Raw genomic sequence first — 14,564 nt, 5'->3', positions numbered from 1 at the left:
AAAGGGATCTTATTGTTTGTTATCGTGTATGACAATCTTGTGTGCGTGAGTGAAACGCCAGATCAGCTCTCATCGCTCCCTGATTTCAAGGATGCTGATGCATCTTGTGTGACAGGTGAGATCACCAGCTTATACACGGTTGGAAATGAACTCACGCCCAAGTGGTAGGGCTGATTTCACTGTCATTTTGGATCGTGGAAGCACGCTGAAAGTCATTCTGTTGCATATCTTGTTCTAGACCTGCGCTCAGCAAAGACAGCAGTGACTGGCTGAAGGCACATGTGGTGCTAAATGATGTTTAGACAATTACACTAAATAGAGGAAAAACTGTGGAGATTTCAGGTAAAGTCTCTCACGAGGAATCATATGGTTACAGGCTGTTCACTGACTCAGGACTCGCAAGCCAACTTTTTCACCTATAGCCCGAGAGTCCAATACTCTCTGAACAGGATCTTACAGATATTCCACACGTGGAGGGTTTCATGTTTAATACCAGATTTACTTATCTGAGGATATTTGGTGTTACATGGGATTTTGATTAAGCAGACTGATACAGCAATGAACTGAAATCACAGTATGAGTACAAACGACAGCAGAAAACAGCAATTGCAGTGTATGATTCAATTGCAACACAAACGTGATTTCCATTACCAGTCTCCATAATATGCTAACCATCGTGACCTCGAGCAACCCTAGTCCCTGCAAAGGAATATATAGGCTGAGACCAGCTCAGGTCCGTTGCTCTTTTCAGAGCTCTTCTTGCTAGTCCTCCAGTTTTTGTACTCTCTATGGGTCTGGCAAACGCAGGAAGGCATTCAAACCCTTTGGATTAACTCAGGGACAAACATTTACACAACCACCTGATCTGCTCAGCTGATATAGCCAGCTGATGTAAAACAAAGGCCACCCTCCAGTTCCTTTTGTGTTGAGATCAGTTCAGGCTTCTTTGCAACAGCTGTGGTCAGTCGCTCCTTCCGTTCTTCCTATTCTTCATAAGCCCTTGCCCTCCTCCCCTGAGCCCTCTTCAAATGTAGGGGTTTCTTGATCGGTCCCATCGCTGGGTGAACGTCTGGCTGAGTCATGGATTCAAACAAGCACAGGAGAACTTCTGCAGTAGCAAAATCCTGTCCAAGGATGAATCCAGGATAGCTTTGAGGGAAGAAATTGGAATTTCTGCATATTCATCCAGAATGCCAGAAGATCTAGGGTGAGTCCCAAAGCACCTTGCAGTCCCTCTAGAGAGGATCTTTTGTTACTCTATTGTCTCACCCAGTGGGAATCATCAATCCCCCTTTCTTAATTAGGCCACAGTCAATTCCATGACTTTTGTGAAAAATCCTTGACACTGTGAATAGACAAAATTGCAGGATGTGGTATCAGACATCCCTGATGTATCTAAGATACATCCCTGTCTTGCAGGTCAAGAAGTTGTCATGGGCAAAATGGTCTCAACTCAGGGAATTTCACCCAACTAACATACACTTTTCATTATTGGTTTAGGAAAAGTCCCTGGAAGAGGTCAAGGAGGGGTTTGGAATGGGAGAACTTGTAGGATTTGATGATGTGCCTTCAGACTGGGGAGTCCTGGTGCCCAACTGTTCAAGGTAGCAGATTGCCGGGACAGTTCATCATCTGAAACTTTTTTTCTGAATAACTGGGCATAGGCGATGCTGGGTAGGAGGGCTGGATGCTTATTCACTCCCTTGATGTAACTTGAGGTTGTTGCTTCAGTGCAGAGGAGCGAGGTACCAAAGGAATGGGCCCACTGGTCATTGCACCACTCGTCGATGGCACAGTGTCTTTAGGAGCTCCTGGTGCATGCTGAGAGGCAGTCAGGGAAAGGCATACAGCGCTTTGTCAACAATGCAGATACACTAAGATGTCTGCAAGGTAAAGGGAGGAGCCCAGAAGATCATAAGACAGCTTGCAAGTTCAAAGCTGAGTTAACAAACTCTCTATCAGCACTAAACAACGTTCTTCCTTCAAAGGGAACGCTCTCCTTTTCTTTGTATGTATCTCCAGGAAAGTGTGAGGACTGAAGCCAAGAAAAGCCTCTGCCTGCCTTACAAGGCTGTTTATAGGGAGAAGATACCTTCCGTAGGCACTCGTCGGGGAGACAGAAGGTGCCTCTCCGTATGTCTGCTGAGGCAGAAGAACTGATGGAAAATGAAAGGCCTCTGTTCCTGGCTTTATGTTTCCTTTTCCTGAAGACTCTGCCCGTAGTGCAAGTTTCGGGAGTGAATGGTGCACTGAGGGCACTAGAGCTTCCCCAGCATCTCACCTCACAGCAAAGGAAGGAAAGAAGTGGCAAAGGAGCCTTAAGAGATACTGCCAGGTGACTGTGACCTACAGAAGTCTCACTGGACGGAGTGCAGGCACTGAAGGCAGCACCAGAGCTGGGCATACATGTCTACATGGTAGTCTGGCATTTGCTGAGCAAACCGAAGGTGGTGTGGAAGGTCCAGGCTTCAGGAACTTGTCTTTTGCCCTGCCCTGGTACAGACAGCATTTGGGCATACGTCCTATCGGTAAGAAGTCATCCTCACTCTCATCACTGACCAACAGAGAAATGCTGGCAGGAATTTTTGATTGAGCCTTGAGAAGAACAGTCAGTTCTCCACCATGAGGAGTCATGGAAGGTAAGGATATGAATCGTGAAAAGTTCCAGGTAATGTGGCTATTACTTCTCCCGCAGCAAAACTGGTTCCTAAATGTTTAGCTTGATGGCTACTGCACCATATCTCCTACTGTTTAATTTTCCAGAAAATATAAGTCATATGCCAAGTGCCAGCTCAAGTCCAGAAGCAGTATGTGGACTGAAGCAACGTGGTTCATCCAACGTTACATCAGCTTTAATGAGCTTTGCTGAAGACGCAACTGCTGAAGAGCGTGTAATTTCCGAGCTGATTCTGCAACAGGCCTGCTTGGATTTCACGGCAATAGTGCTTTGCCTGACCAAAGAAGTCCTGTTGGTCCTGAGCTGGCTTTGCATAACCCCAGGTCAGGTATCCGCATTCCCAACCACCCCGACACCCTGCCAGTGGGCAACGGGAGTCAAGAAGACAATATACCGCTCTGCCGTGACGTGTCCATGCTATATTCCTTGTTTTCATTCGCGGTTGCATTCATTCATTTGCACAAGGATTTGGGTTCCTGGTTTTGGTATCACTTTCAGAACTTAAAATAGTTATTGCAAAGCTGTCGCCCCATAACCTTCCCCCACTGGAAAGGCCATCTGCTCATTGTTTCAGCTCAGCAACCTGAAGTTTGCACGTTCTTTGTCCTGGCTGGAAGTATCAACCTGCCTGCTTTGAATCTGAGTTTAGAAATAGGATGTAAACAGACTTACCAATTCTGCTTTAGCATTAATTCCTGTTTAATAAATATGAATTATGTAAGCTCAAAGCAAAATGATTGTAACAACCTTGCTCCTGATTTTTACAAAACAGGGTAGTGCTGGGTTCATATATAATGTCAGTCCTTCCTTTTACCATCAGGGATGAACTGATCCCCTTCCAATGAACTATGCTTGACTTCCTCCTATGCAGCTTCAAGAGACAAAATTAGATCTGAGGAGAATGACCCCTGAGAGCAGCTGGCCGACCAAGCCACTTGCTCCAACACGTCTCTGATAAGCTGTAATTTGTGCTTCAGCCATTATACCTCCTGCCACACTGAGAACTAGATAAATGCTGGGCTGAAGGAGGATTGAGGAATTTTTTAAAATTTATTTATTTTTAATAAATACCAACAGTTCAATCCTGCAGCTTGTGCAGCTGCTTTTGAAAGACAGAGCCGTCCAGAGCCTGTGTCCTTGGAGGGGCTGGCCCGCAGCGTAGCGTGTCCTCTCCAGAGGAAGCATCCCGCTGAGCGTAGCTTCTGCGTGACTTCTAGGGCTCTGCCGCATTCCCGACAGGACTGCGGAGCGGTCCCCGCGCTGGACGGACAGCCCTCCCGGCTGGCACCCGGCGCTGCCTGCCACGCCGCGGCTGCTCTGTGCAGGGCTCCCCGGGCGCGGGAAGAAGACTACTGGGCGATAAGGTTGGAAAGAGCACAAGGGAACCTGCGTTTCTCTGGCAGGGACCTGCTCAGGTCTCCAAGAGGCTTTCGGGTATGTCTGCAGTGCACAAAGCGACGTGATGCTCTGCTGCTGTGGGCATAACCCCGTGGCAGGGGAAGGACGGGCGGTATGCTCGTGAACCAGCCTCTCTCTAGGCTCTCTAATAAGTAAGCAGAAGCAAGGAATAATGGATAAGGAGCAAAAAAGATTCTCGATTTCTACCGCCTGTTGTTAGCACTTGTGACTTCTAAAAAGTAATGTTAATTTACTAACGTAACAGCCTGACTCTAAATCTCACAACGTTCAGATATACTCTTAAAACCCATGATCATGAAGAATAAGACTGGATAATGATTTGACCTTTAATACTTTAATTACTTTTATGAAAATAATTTTCTAGCCCTTGAAATAGTAGAAATGAAGTAAAAAAAATGCCCAAAGCACATCTCGAAACTTCACCAACAATAATTTTAGCTTTGTTTCATTTCTAGCAGGCTGCTGCTTTTTTGTCTGTCTGTTGGGGGTTTTTTGCAGATAACCCCGCTGGTATAACATCCGTCTCTAAAAAGGCGAAACCTTGATTTGGTGGTGTTTTACTCTCAGCTTGGCACAGGTGCAAATCCAGAACCAGTCAAACTTTCAGATGAGAGCATTGTGCGCGAAGTTACCAACGATTGCCGGCAGACTGAGGGCATCCTAGATAAAAGAAGCCAAAATAACTTGTATCCGTTCTCTGAAAAGCAAATTAGGCTTCCTGTCAGCCTCTATGCGTTGCCTAACGCTGTAATGAACCATCAGGGAAACGGGATACTGATCTTTGGGTAGGAGCAGAGAGAGAGCAATTACTTGGAATTATTTGTTAGACTGGCGGATTCGCGGTTTCTGAGCACGTTTTGGGCATTAGACTGACGCAAAGGCTGAAAATGACGATCTCCTTCCAGCTGCAGCCGGGCTCCCAGTGCCCGGCTCCCGTCCATCTTCCCCCAGCTGGGTAAGGTCATGCCCTAAGCAGGTTTTCTTGCAAGGGATAAAAATGGTGGTTTCCACCACACCCTTGCAGCAAATTGTTAACGGGGTACAAAAGAGAAGAGGAATGGTGAATGCTAGACTGTGTTGTCCTGCTGACTGAAGCCACAAGGAGATGGCAAATAGCCACACCCCCCCAAGATACCTTGCAGGACGGAGTTTTGGCTAACAGGCTCCACGTTGAGTCGATGCACCATTTCTTCTGGCCCTCTTGGGGCTTTTTCCTACAAATGCTTGTGTTAATTCCTCCGGAGTGGGAAGAGTGAGAGGGAAGTCTTCACTGTTAGGAAAGCCTGTGGAGCAAATGATTTTCCTCAGGTTTCCCAGGAAAGGCTCGGGTAGTTTTATTCAAGCGTCAGTGGACGCATTTGAAAAGCAGACCCATTTGGCTACCGACAGCACGCGGTATCAGCGGTGACCCGACGCTTACGTGCACGCAGCGGAGCGGGAGTTCCGCGCTGCAGCTGTAGATGCTCCCTGGGGAGCGCAGAGAGCTCTTCTGCCCTGGTGATGCACCGAGCCTTCCTGCGCAGCGACTTCGCTCTTTCCTTCCTGACCAGGAGGTTTATTTGGGGGGGTTGTTTTGTTTTGTTGGGTTTTTTGGTGTTTTTTTTTTTACTTCACCTCCTCATAACAGCTATTGGCTTCACTTCTAAAACTAGCATTATAGGCCTTGGCTTTATGCGCTTAAATCCTCCTCGGAACAAGGACACTGTGGTACAGTAGATGTAGTAGTAGTAATAATAATAATAATGATGAAATATATGCCTTGGTGAGTCATGCCTGTTCGGGTTCATTGTTACTTTGGAAGATGAGCTTTCAGGCTCCAGAGTGCAACACACACCATGGCTACCTGAGTTTTACGGTGGCTCCTCTTCCTGGAGGTGCGTTCCCAACTCAAACATATGGCTGAAGGAGCATGTTAAACCCTAGCTTTGCTTCGTCTCTTATGTATCACTAGATGACAATGTGGGGGAATGTAAACAGGGCAGTATACAAACTCATCCTTGATTTTGTACTTTAAAAGGAATAATGTGGGGAATGTGGTAGACAACAGCTGTGGGAGTGGTGTTTTTGTGACTTACGAGCAGAAAGCTTGTCTTCTGAAAGGAATTTTGATGCCAAATCGTGTCTGTCCTAGTGTTTGAAAAAAGTGGATTTGTTCAATCACAGGAAGTGATTAGGGCAAAAAGAAGATCATGTGAACTTTATGGACCTGATCTGGAGCTAGAAGTGCGGCAGAAAATTGCTGAAGTCTTGGCTCAGCAGTGTCCAGCTTTCAGCTGACTGCAAATTGGGAGATGCATATGCTGGATATGGCAACTCAGTGCCATAAAAAACATGAACTAAGGGCTGGCTTTCCAATGCTCAGTCTCAAATGGTAAGTATTTGCTACTCACGCTGTAGAATTCAGAGTTAGTCGTAGAGCAGAATTGCCCTGTGACCTTGGAAATACAGCACGCGCACAGTGGGCAACGACTATCTGAGCATAAAAGGAGAGACAACAGATAGCTATAGGAGACAAAGGTAACATTTTAAGGCATAGAAATATGCTGGCTTGAAAATCAATCAAGTGGGCAGTGGAGGCTGGCAGTAAAAGTTGAGTGGATTTGGGAATATATTTGAATGTTAGCTTACAGAATCACAGAATCAATAAGGTTGAAAAAGTCCTTTAAGATCATCAAGTCCGACCATCAACCGAACACCCCCACGCCCACTAAACCATGTCCTGAAGTGCCATGTTTTTCGAACACCTCCAGGGATGGTGACTCCATCGCCAACCTGGGCAGCCTGTGCCAGTGCTTGACCACTCTCTCCGTAAAGAAATTTTTCCTCATATCCAGTCTAAACCTCCCCGGGCACAACTTGAGGCCATTTCCTCTCATTCTATCGCTGGTTACTTGGGAGAAGAGACCAACCCCCACCTCACCACAACCCCCTTTCAGGCAGTTGTAGAGAGCGATGAGGGCTCCCCTCAGCCTCCTCTGCTCCAGACTGAACACCCCCAGTTCCCTCAGCTGCTCCCCATCAGACTTGTGCTCCAGACCCCTCCCCAGCTCCGTTGCCCTTCTCTGGACACGCTCCAGCACCTCAATGTCCTTCTTGGCGTGAGGGGCCCAAAACTGAACACAGGATTCAAGGTCCAGCCTCACCAGTGCCGAGTACAGGGGCACGATCCCTGCCCTGCTCCTGCTGGCCACGCTAGTGCTGATACAGGCCAGGATGCTGTTGGCCTTCTTGGCCACCTGGGCCACTGCTGGCTCATGTTCAGCCAGCTGTCAACCAGCACCCCCAGGCCCTTTTCTGCCAGGCAGCTCTCCAGCCGCTCCTGCCCAAGCTTGTAGCGCTGTGTGGGGTTGTTGTGACCCAAGTGCAGGACCCGGCACTTGGCCTTGTTGAACCTCATCCTGTTGACCTCTGCCCATCGATCCAGCCTGTCCAGATCCCTCTGCAGAGCCCTCCTACCCTCCAGCAGATCAACACTCCCACCCAACTTGGTGTCATCTGCAAACTTACTGAGGGAGCACTCGACCCCCTCATCCAGATCATCAATAAAGATATTGAACAAGACCGGCCCCAGAACCGAGCCCTGGGGAACACCGCTTGTGACCGGCCGCCAGCCGGATTTAACGCCGTTCACCACAACTCTCTGGGCTTGGCCATCCAGCCAGTTCCTCACCCAGTGAAGAGTAAACCTGTCTAAGCCACGAGCCGCCAGTTTCTCCAGGAGAATGCTGTGGGAGATGGTGTCAATGATAAGTAGGGTAGGATGTGAAAGCTTTTGAAAATGAAGAGAGGGATCTCATTTTTAACATGATAAGAGCCAGTGAAGATCTGTATGGGGAAGAGTAATTCTGGATTAGAAAATGATGAAATGGAAGTGGATGGATATAATCAGGGCATGACTGCCTTTGAGAAGGATTTTGCAGTAACTGAGGTACAGTATGTGACAGCCTGGATGAGATCCCTATTTGGTCGAGAGGAAAGCTGCTATATTAGCTATTTTACACACCCGCTACCATCCTTCCTGATGAAAGTGGTATATGCCACGGTATAATTCTGCTGTGCCTCGAATCTGCTGATACAAGGTCTCTGCACCAGTGGGTTCTTACATCAAAGGTGCAAATTAAACTCTGTTCTGCTCACAAGCCATTTTTGAACTTCTAAACGCTTATCCTGAGCAGGGTTCCAATGAGGAGGGGAGAACTGAGGCCATGTGTTCCAGTACGACGTACAGATTCAACCCATTCAGAGGATGGCTGTACTGGCTGATGTGCTTTACTTGAAGAACTTGATAGTGTAGGAAGATCAGTTCCCCAGAAATATTGAATTCAATGACACAGTAAGTTGCAAAGGACACTTTGTCTCTAGACCTAATTTCTCCAGCATTTTTAGCCAGATACAAGATTCTTGCCCAAGGCTGTTGAATAGTGTTCTGAAGGGCTGCAGCTGAAACACAGTCTAGCACAAACCTCACTATAGACTGGAAACATTAGGGGTACTTTCAAAAGACAGAGTTATAATTAATGGTGTGTTGAGCTTTTGAAGCATGCACATATTGTGGGGGTTTTATTTATATAATTAACTGGTTGTTTGAGTTAACTGAAAGTAATTTGTAAAACTGATGACATATGCCAACTATATCTAAGTAAATTAATTACCATTTGTCTGATTTGTTTGCAAAGAGTAAGCATTTATAAAAACATGATCTAAGTATTTGTTTCTATGCACTGACCACATATCTCATTTTGTATCTTTGGTCTATTTTCAGGAGATAGGAGGACAGGATAGGATGACAGTAGGCTGACTTGGACCTAAATGCCCTATACTTACAGAAGTTGTCTAAGTCAAGGCAATGTGGAGATGAGACTGGAGTTAAATTACATCTGTTAATTGAATATGGCCTCTTCATCAAGGCAGAGAAAGCCCTAAATGGGCCTGTGATTTAGTTCTCAGGTTTTGAAAGGCATTTTGGTGCCTGAACCTCACTCGTATGCTCTAATTGCCAGGTGGTTTGCTACAGAATTTAAGCATCTGCAAGTATTTTTGTCATTAATCCACAGCAAAAGAGGGAGGAACATCTAAAATTGGCAAAGATAATCTCTGCTTCTTGCTGATGGTTCCCCGATAGTGATTTGTGGGAAAAGTATAATGGTTATAACATAAAATATTTTAGCTAAAGATTTAAAAATTCTACTTACATATCAGGCGTGACCCCCTCACCTATCCTCCTAAAAACTTCATATTTCATGTAAAATTTTGCATTTTCGTTTCTATTCCTGCTCTGTCCTTTCCTGCAGTTGCTATCAGATAGGGTTGCTTGCTGCTGTGGCAGCAAGCCACATGCTTGCTTTGATTGACATGTCATTTGTCAATCAAAAAGCCAGCGATTAATATCTTCCAGCTTGTCTGACTTCCAATATGGAAATTAAATGACCTTCAGATGGTAACTTAAGATTCAGAACTCCAGGCTTAACGTAAAACCTGAGTGGAATAACATGATGGCTCACATCCTTAAGATGAATCAGTGGATACGTGATTATCTTACACCACAAATATTTCCTTAGCCCATTGGATGAAGGATCTGTTTTTACTTTACCCAAAATGTGCACTATTTCTTTTTTAAAACCCTGGAAGCTACTATTAAATAAGCTTGAGTGAAGTATGAATAGATGGCAGAATGCACATTAGCACAGTTCCCTTTCTAACTCATCTCCCTGACCAGTTCTCAGTTATGGCCAACAATGCCAAGCCACAACAGGTGACGAAGGCACCTCACCGGGCACATGGGGACATGAGGAGCCCAGAGAAAAATGTCAGATGGTGGAGTATGAAGCTGGTGGTGCGACCTCACCACAAATTGGACAAGTGGCATGCTGGCTATGGGAGGAAAAGTTACCATTCCCCCTGTACTCGGCACTGTCGGGGCCTCATGTCGAATAAAGATTTAATCTGGGCTCCCTCCAGTTCAAGAGCAATAGGACGAGAAGAAATGGCCTCAAGTTGTGCCAGGGGAGGTTTAGATTGGGTATTAGGAAAAATTTCTTTACTGAGAGAGTGGTCAAGCATTGGAACAGGCTGCCCAGGGAGGTAGTAGAGTCACCATCACTGGAGGTGTTCAAAAAATGTGTAGACATGTATCGTGGTTTAGCCCCAGCCGTCAACTAAGCACCAGCAGCCGCTCACTCACTCCCCCACGGTGGGATGGGGGAGAGAATCGGAAGAGTAAAAGTGAGGAAACTCATGGGTTGAGATAAAGACAGTTTAAGAGGTAAAGCAAAAGCCGCGCACACAAGCAGAGCAAAACAAGGAATCCATTCCCCACTCCCCATGGGCAGGCAGGGGTTCAGCCATCTCCAGGGAAGCAGGGCTGCATCACGCGTAATGGTTCCTTGGGAAGACAGACGCCATCACTCCGAACATCCCTCCACCCCTTCCTCCTTCTTCATCCCAGCTTTATATACTGAGCATGATGTCATATGGTATGGAACATCCCTCTGGCCAGCCTGGGTCAGCTGTCCTGGCCGTGTCCCCTCCCAGCTCCCCGTGCACCCTCAGCCTTCTCGCTGGCCGGCCAGCCCGAGAAGCTGGACTGTCCTTGACTACTTAGCAACAGCTCAAAACATCAGCATGTTATTAACATTTTCTCATCCCAAATCCAAACCACAGCCTCACACTAGCTTCTGTGAAGAAAATTAACTCTATCCTGGCTGAAACCAGGACAACGTGGCATTTTGGGACATGGTTTAGTGGTAATGGTGGTGTTGGGTTGACAGTTGGACTTGATGATCTTAGAGGTCTTTTCCAACCTTAACGATTCTGTGATTCCATGATTCTAAGGGGGATGGGGAGAAACTGGAGATAGCCAGCACAGGGCTGTCGAGATGCTCGAGGTCCTGGGGCACAGGACGCACAAGGAGAGGCTGAGGCACCAGCAGGTCTTGCCTGGCTGGGTGAAAAGGCACCTAGGAGCAGCCCACTGCGACGTAAAGGACAGCCTAGAAGAGGGTAGAGCCAAACTGCTCTCAGTACTGGGATGTAACGAGGGGCAGCAGCTCAAACTGCAGTTTGGGGGTTCAGGTTGGACAGCAGGAAAAACTCCTGCAGGAGGTGTAGGTAAGCACTGGTATGGGTTATCCAGGCAGGATGATTTCCGGACATGGCCAGACAAAGCCGAGGTTAACCCAGTCTAATGGTGCTGACAATGCTGCTTTAGGTGAGATTGAACTAAAGACATCCTGATGTCTCTTCCAGCCAATGCCTCTACGAATTTATGACTCACAACATAAATCCTGAGGGCAGCTCTAACATCACGGGTTGGAGCATGCACCATATGACATTTTAGCAAAATAAGCAAGCTATAACTCTGGGAGTCAGTTTGAGATTCACTTAGGAGGTGGAGAAGTGGTCTTTAATGCTAGATCCTGGATTGGCTTACCTCTTTCACAGCCTTGGTAAGTGATTTTTCTCCAAAGACTAGTTCATAGTGAGAACTTGCTCCTTTGCCTTGATGCTCAGTTCAACATTGTCTTGTACGACCATTTATGCTGTACATTTATGCCCATTACTCTCTTTTGGCTTCGTTGTCTATCTGTTGCACGCAAGCTTGCAACCCACTGAAGTTGCTGTGAGAATTAAAGTGTACAAACACCTTTAATGACACTGGCCTTAACTTTCTTTTGTCCCTGGCACGGTATTGACTGACAGTGGCTTTCCCACACATACAGATACTACGATTCTCCACGTTCTCTTCCCATAGAAACAGGAACATATGATGCTGCACCCTGTGAGAAGCTGCTCATTTTTCTATGAAACCATGATACGGAAAGAGCAACCATTTGAGATGCTGCATAGATGTATGTCCTTTGCAGGTAGGTAACAAGGGCTGGCTTTCAAACAGCGTGATAATTAGTTTTTCTACCCGGTCAGTGATATCCCTCCTTTAATGGGAGAGAAGATGGAAATAAAACCACAAGTCTGGGCGGGGTGGGAGTGTCACCTGGCAGCTCCTGGGGCTTCCGAGGGCAGAAGTGGCTTTTGGTTGAGAGAAGACGGAAGTGGATTGCAACTCCGGAGGATGAGGTGGGACGGGGGGACAGCCGTGCTGCAAAGGGGACTGGGAGCGCATGGAGCAGCAGTGCAGGAGAACGGCCGGCAGCGGGGACAGCCTGTTGTGGCGGCACGTGGATGGGAGCAGGGACCACTGTTGGCGAGGGAGAAGGTGGTTAGTTGGCGGGCAGTGGGCTGCCTGCGGGAGGGAGCGAAGGGAGCTGCAGCTCAGGGTAGTGGCCGTGTGAGTGGACGCGTGCGGGGTGAAGGTGCCAACAGAGGAAGATGGCACCTGGGACGCTGGTTTACTGCCACCGAGTGGAGGGAGCTTGATGCCAGAGGATGGGGCCAGTAGGTCCGACTGCGGGTGCTGGGGAGAGGAACATGGCCGGTAATTCAGCAGCGGCGGGCCGCGAGGTGCGTGGTTAGCGGGGTACGCTTGGGAGCACCAGGGGGAAGGGGGTGCGTGGCTGTGTGGCGGCGGGCGGCAAGGGCAGGGGTGCCGGTAGCTGGGTGCTGCAGCTGTGACGCCAACGGTCGGCCAGGGGCCGAGCTTGGTGGTCTCGGGGTGCAGGTGGGGCAGGCGCTGGCGTGAGGAGGGGGCTCGGTGCCTCCTGCTCTCTGTGGGGACAGGGAAGCGGGTGGCAGCGCTGGCGTTGGCGGAGGGGAGGTGGTGGCCGCCCCACGGCGACTGCTGACCGCAGGCACCCGGGCGCAGGCAGCGAGGGAGGCAGGCGCTGACCCCGGGGGCAGTGAGCCGCCATGGGGCGGGCGACTGGGGCTGACGGCTTGGCCGCGGGGGTGGGGAGCCGGTGGCGGCGGGCAGCCAGAGGGGCCGCCGGGGGGGTGGGGGGGGGAGCTGCCGTGCCGCCGCCCGGGGCTGAGGCGGGGCGGGCCGCCCTGAGGGGAGCCGGGCAGCCCCGACCCCCGCGGGAGAGGCGGGCCCGCGGAGGGGGGGGTGAGGGGCCGCGCCCTTTGGCAGCCGACGCGGGGCGGGCAGTGCGCATGCGCAAGACTAAAGGGCGGGGCCGCTCGGCCGAGAGCCCCGCCCTCCCCCAGCCGCGGCCCGTACAGTAGGTGGAGTCACGCGGGCGGGGTCACATGACCGGGGCCCTTTACAGTAGGATCCCAATATGGCAGCGGTGGCGGGCGCAGGGGCCGTGGCGGTCGGGGCCGCCCGCACCTAGGGCCGCCGCCGCCGCCCGCTTACGCCACCTCTGCGACCTCCTCCCGGGCGGAAGGAGCCCTCTGCAGGGTACTTCGGAGTCAGCTGCGCCCCGTCGCGTCCGACATGAGGGAGAAGGGCCGCAGGAAGAAGGGCAGGACCTGGGCAGAGGCCGCCCGGACGGTACGTGGGGCCTGCGGCCGCGGGGCGGGGAACGGTGATGGCGGCGGCGACCCGGAGGCCGCTGGGGCGGGTCAGAGGCCTCCCGGCCGCTCCGGGTCGTGCGGGCTCCCTCCTGCGGGGAACGGCCGCTCCCGTCGGGCAGCCCCGCTGGCAGGGGGGCGGCCTCGGCCACCGGCCCGGTGCGGGGCCGCAGGGCAGCCCGGTGAGGTGCGAAGGGGTGACGTGCCGCACGGTCTGTGCGAGCTGCCGGCCTCTCAGCCCGCGACTTTGTTCCAGCGCCGCGCACTTGCATGGGCAGGTTTTTTTTGTTGTTGTTGTGTTGTTTGTTTTTTTTTTTTTTTAATTTTGAACTGTTCTACGGTTGCTTAATGTTTCTAGGCACAAATTTACATGGGAAGCTTTGTGGGGGGGGGATTGCCTCTTCATGTTTGCAAAACGCTGTGATTGATGAGGGTGTAAATAATATTGGCAAACAAGTGACATGCACAGTGGTGTGGGGGTTTTTTCGGTATTCTCAGCCTATGAATGTCTTTCATGCAGCAGAACTTGTTGCAGTAGGGGCTCCTGAATTGCCTCAGGTCAGGTAGTGAGTTGCGAACCCTGAAACGAGAGGTTTTATTTTCTAATTTCCCAGTCTGACAGTCTTTGTTACTGTGCTGTTTTCAAGATGGGCTTACTGTAGTTTATGTGTGGGGCAGGCACGTTAGAGGGTAGATAAAAGAAAAGGGAAGTGGAGCGGTGGGACAAGCCTGAGAGAGAGGAAACTAAACAAGGGCAACCTGCAGGAGCTGAACAGAAGCGTTGAGTTGTGAAAGTACAACGCATGCTTCTGAGGGATCTGTATTTGCAGTGCGGATCCAAATCTGCCTAATGGAGAGGGGGAGGAGTTCGGGTTCTATCATAACCATTTTGAAAGAGGTATCTGTTAAAACAAGACTTGAGAAGTCTGGCTAGAAAGCAAATGTAAATAGGTATCTGTGGCTGAGACTTGCAAGCATTATTTTAATAAATAGTAATTTATTTGGACCTTGTATCCACAGTTTGAAGGGCATCAAAATATCTGCTTTTTTTTCAGGAGAT

General features: G+C 49.5%; 1 protein-coding gene across 1 annotated transcript in view; it reads left to right on the top strand.

The window, feature by feature from the left end:
- Positions 1–13,308: 13,308 nt before the first annotated feature.
- The window catches only part of ASXL2 (ASXL transcriptional regulator 2), a gene marked incomplete at its 3' end in the record, with an annotated part of 123,574 nt that continues 122,318 nt past the window's right edge, over positions 13,309–14,564 (top strand). The window contains exon 1 of the mRNA XM_081998220.1: positions 13,309–13,484. Within this exon, the coding sequence (XP_081854346.1) occupies positions 13,428–13,484 (57 nt within the window). The 5' untranslated portion in view covers positions 13,309–13,427. The remainder of the gene's footprint in view (positions 13,485–14,564) is intronic.

This window comes from Phaethon aethereus, assembly GCF_964289735.1.
Source record: "Phaethon aethereus genome assembly, chromosome: 3".
In the NCBI taxonomy this organism is placed as follows: Eukaryota; Metazoa; Chordata; class Aves; order Phaethontiformes; family Phaethontidae; genus Phaethon; species Phaethon aethereus.
This window is presented reverse-complemented; position numbering and strand designations above follow the sequence as displayed.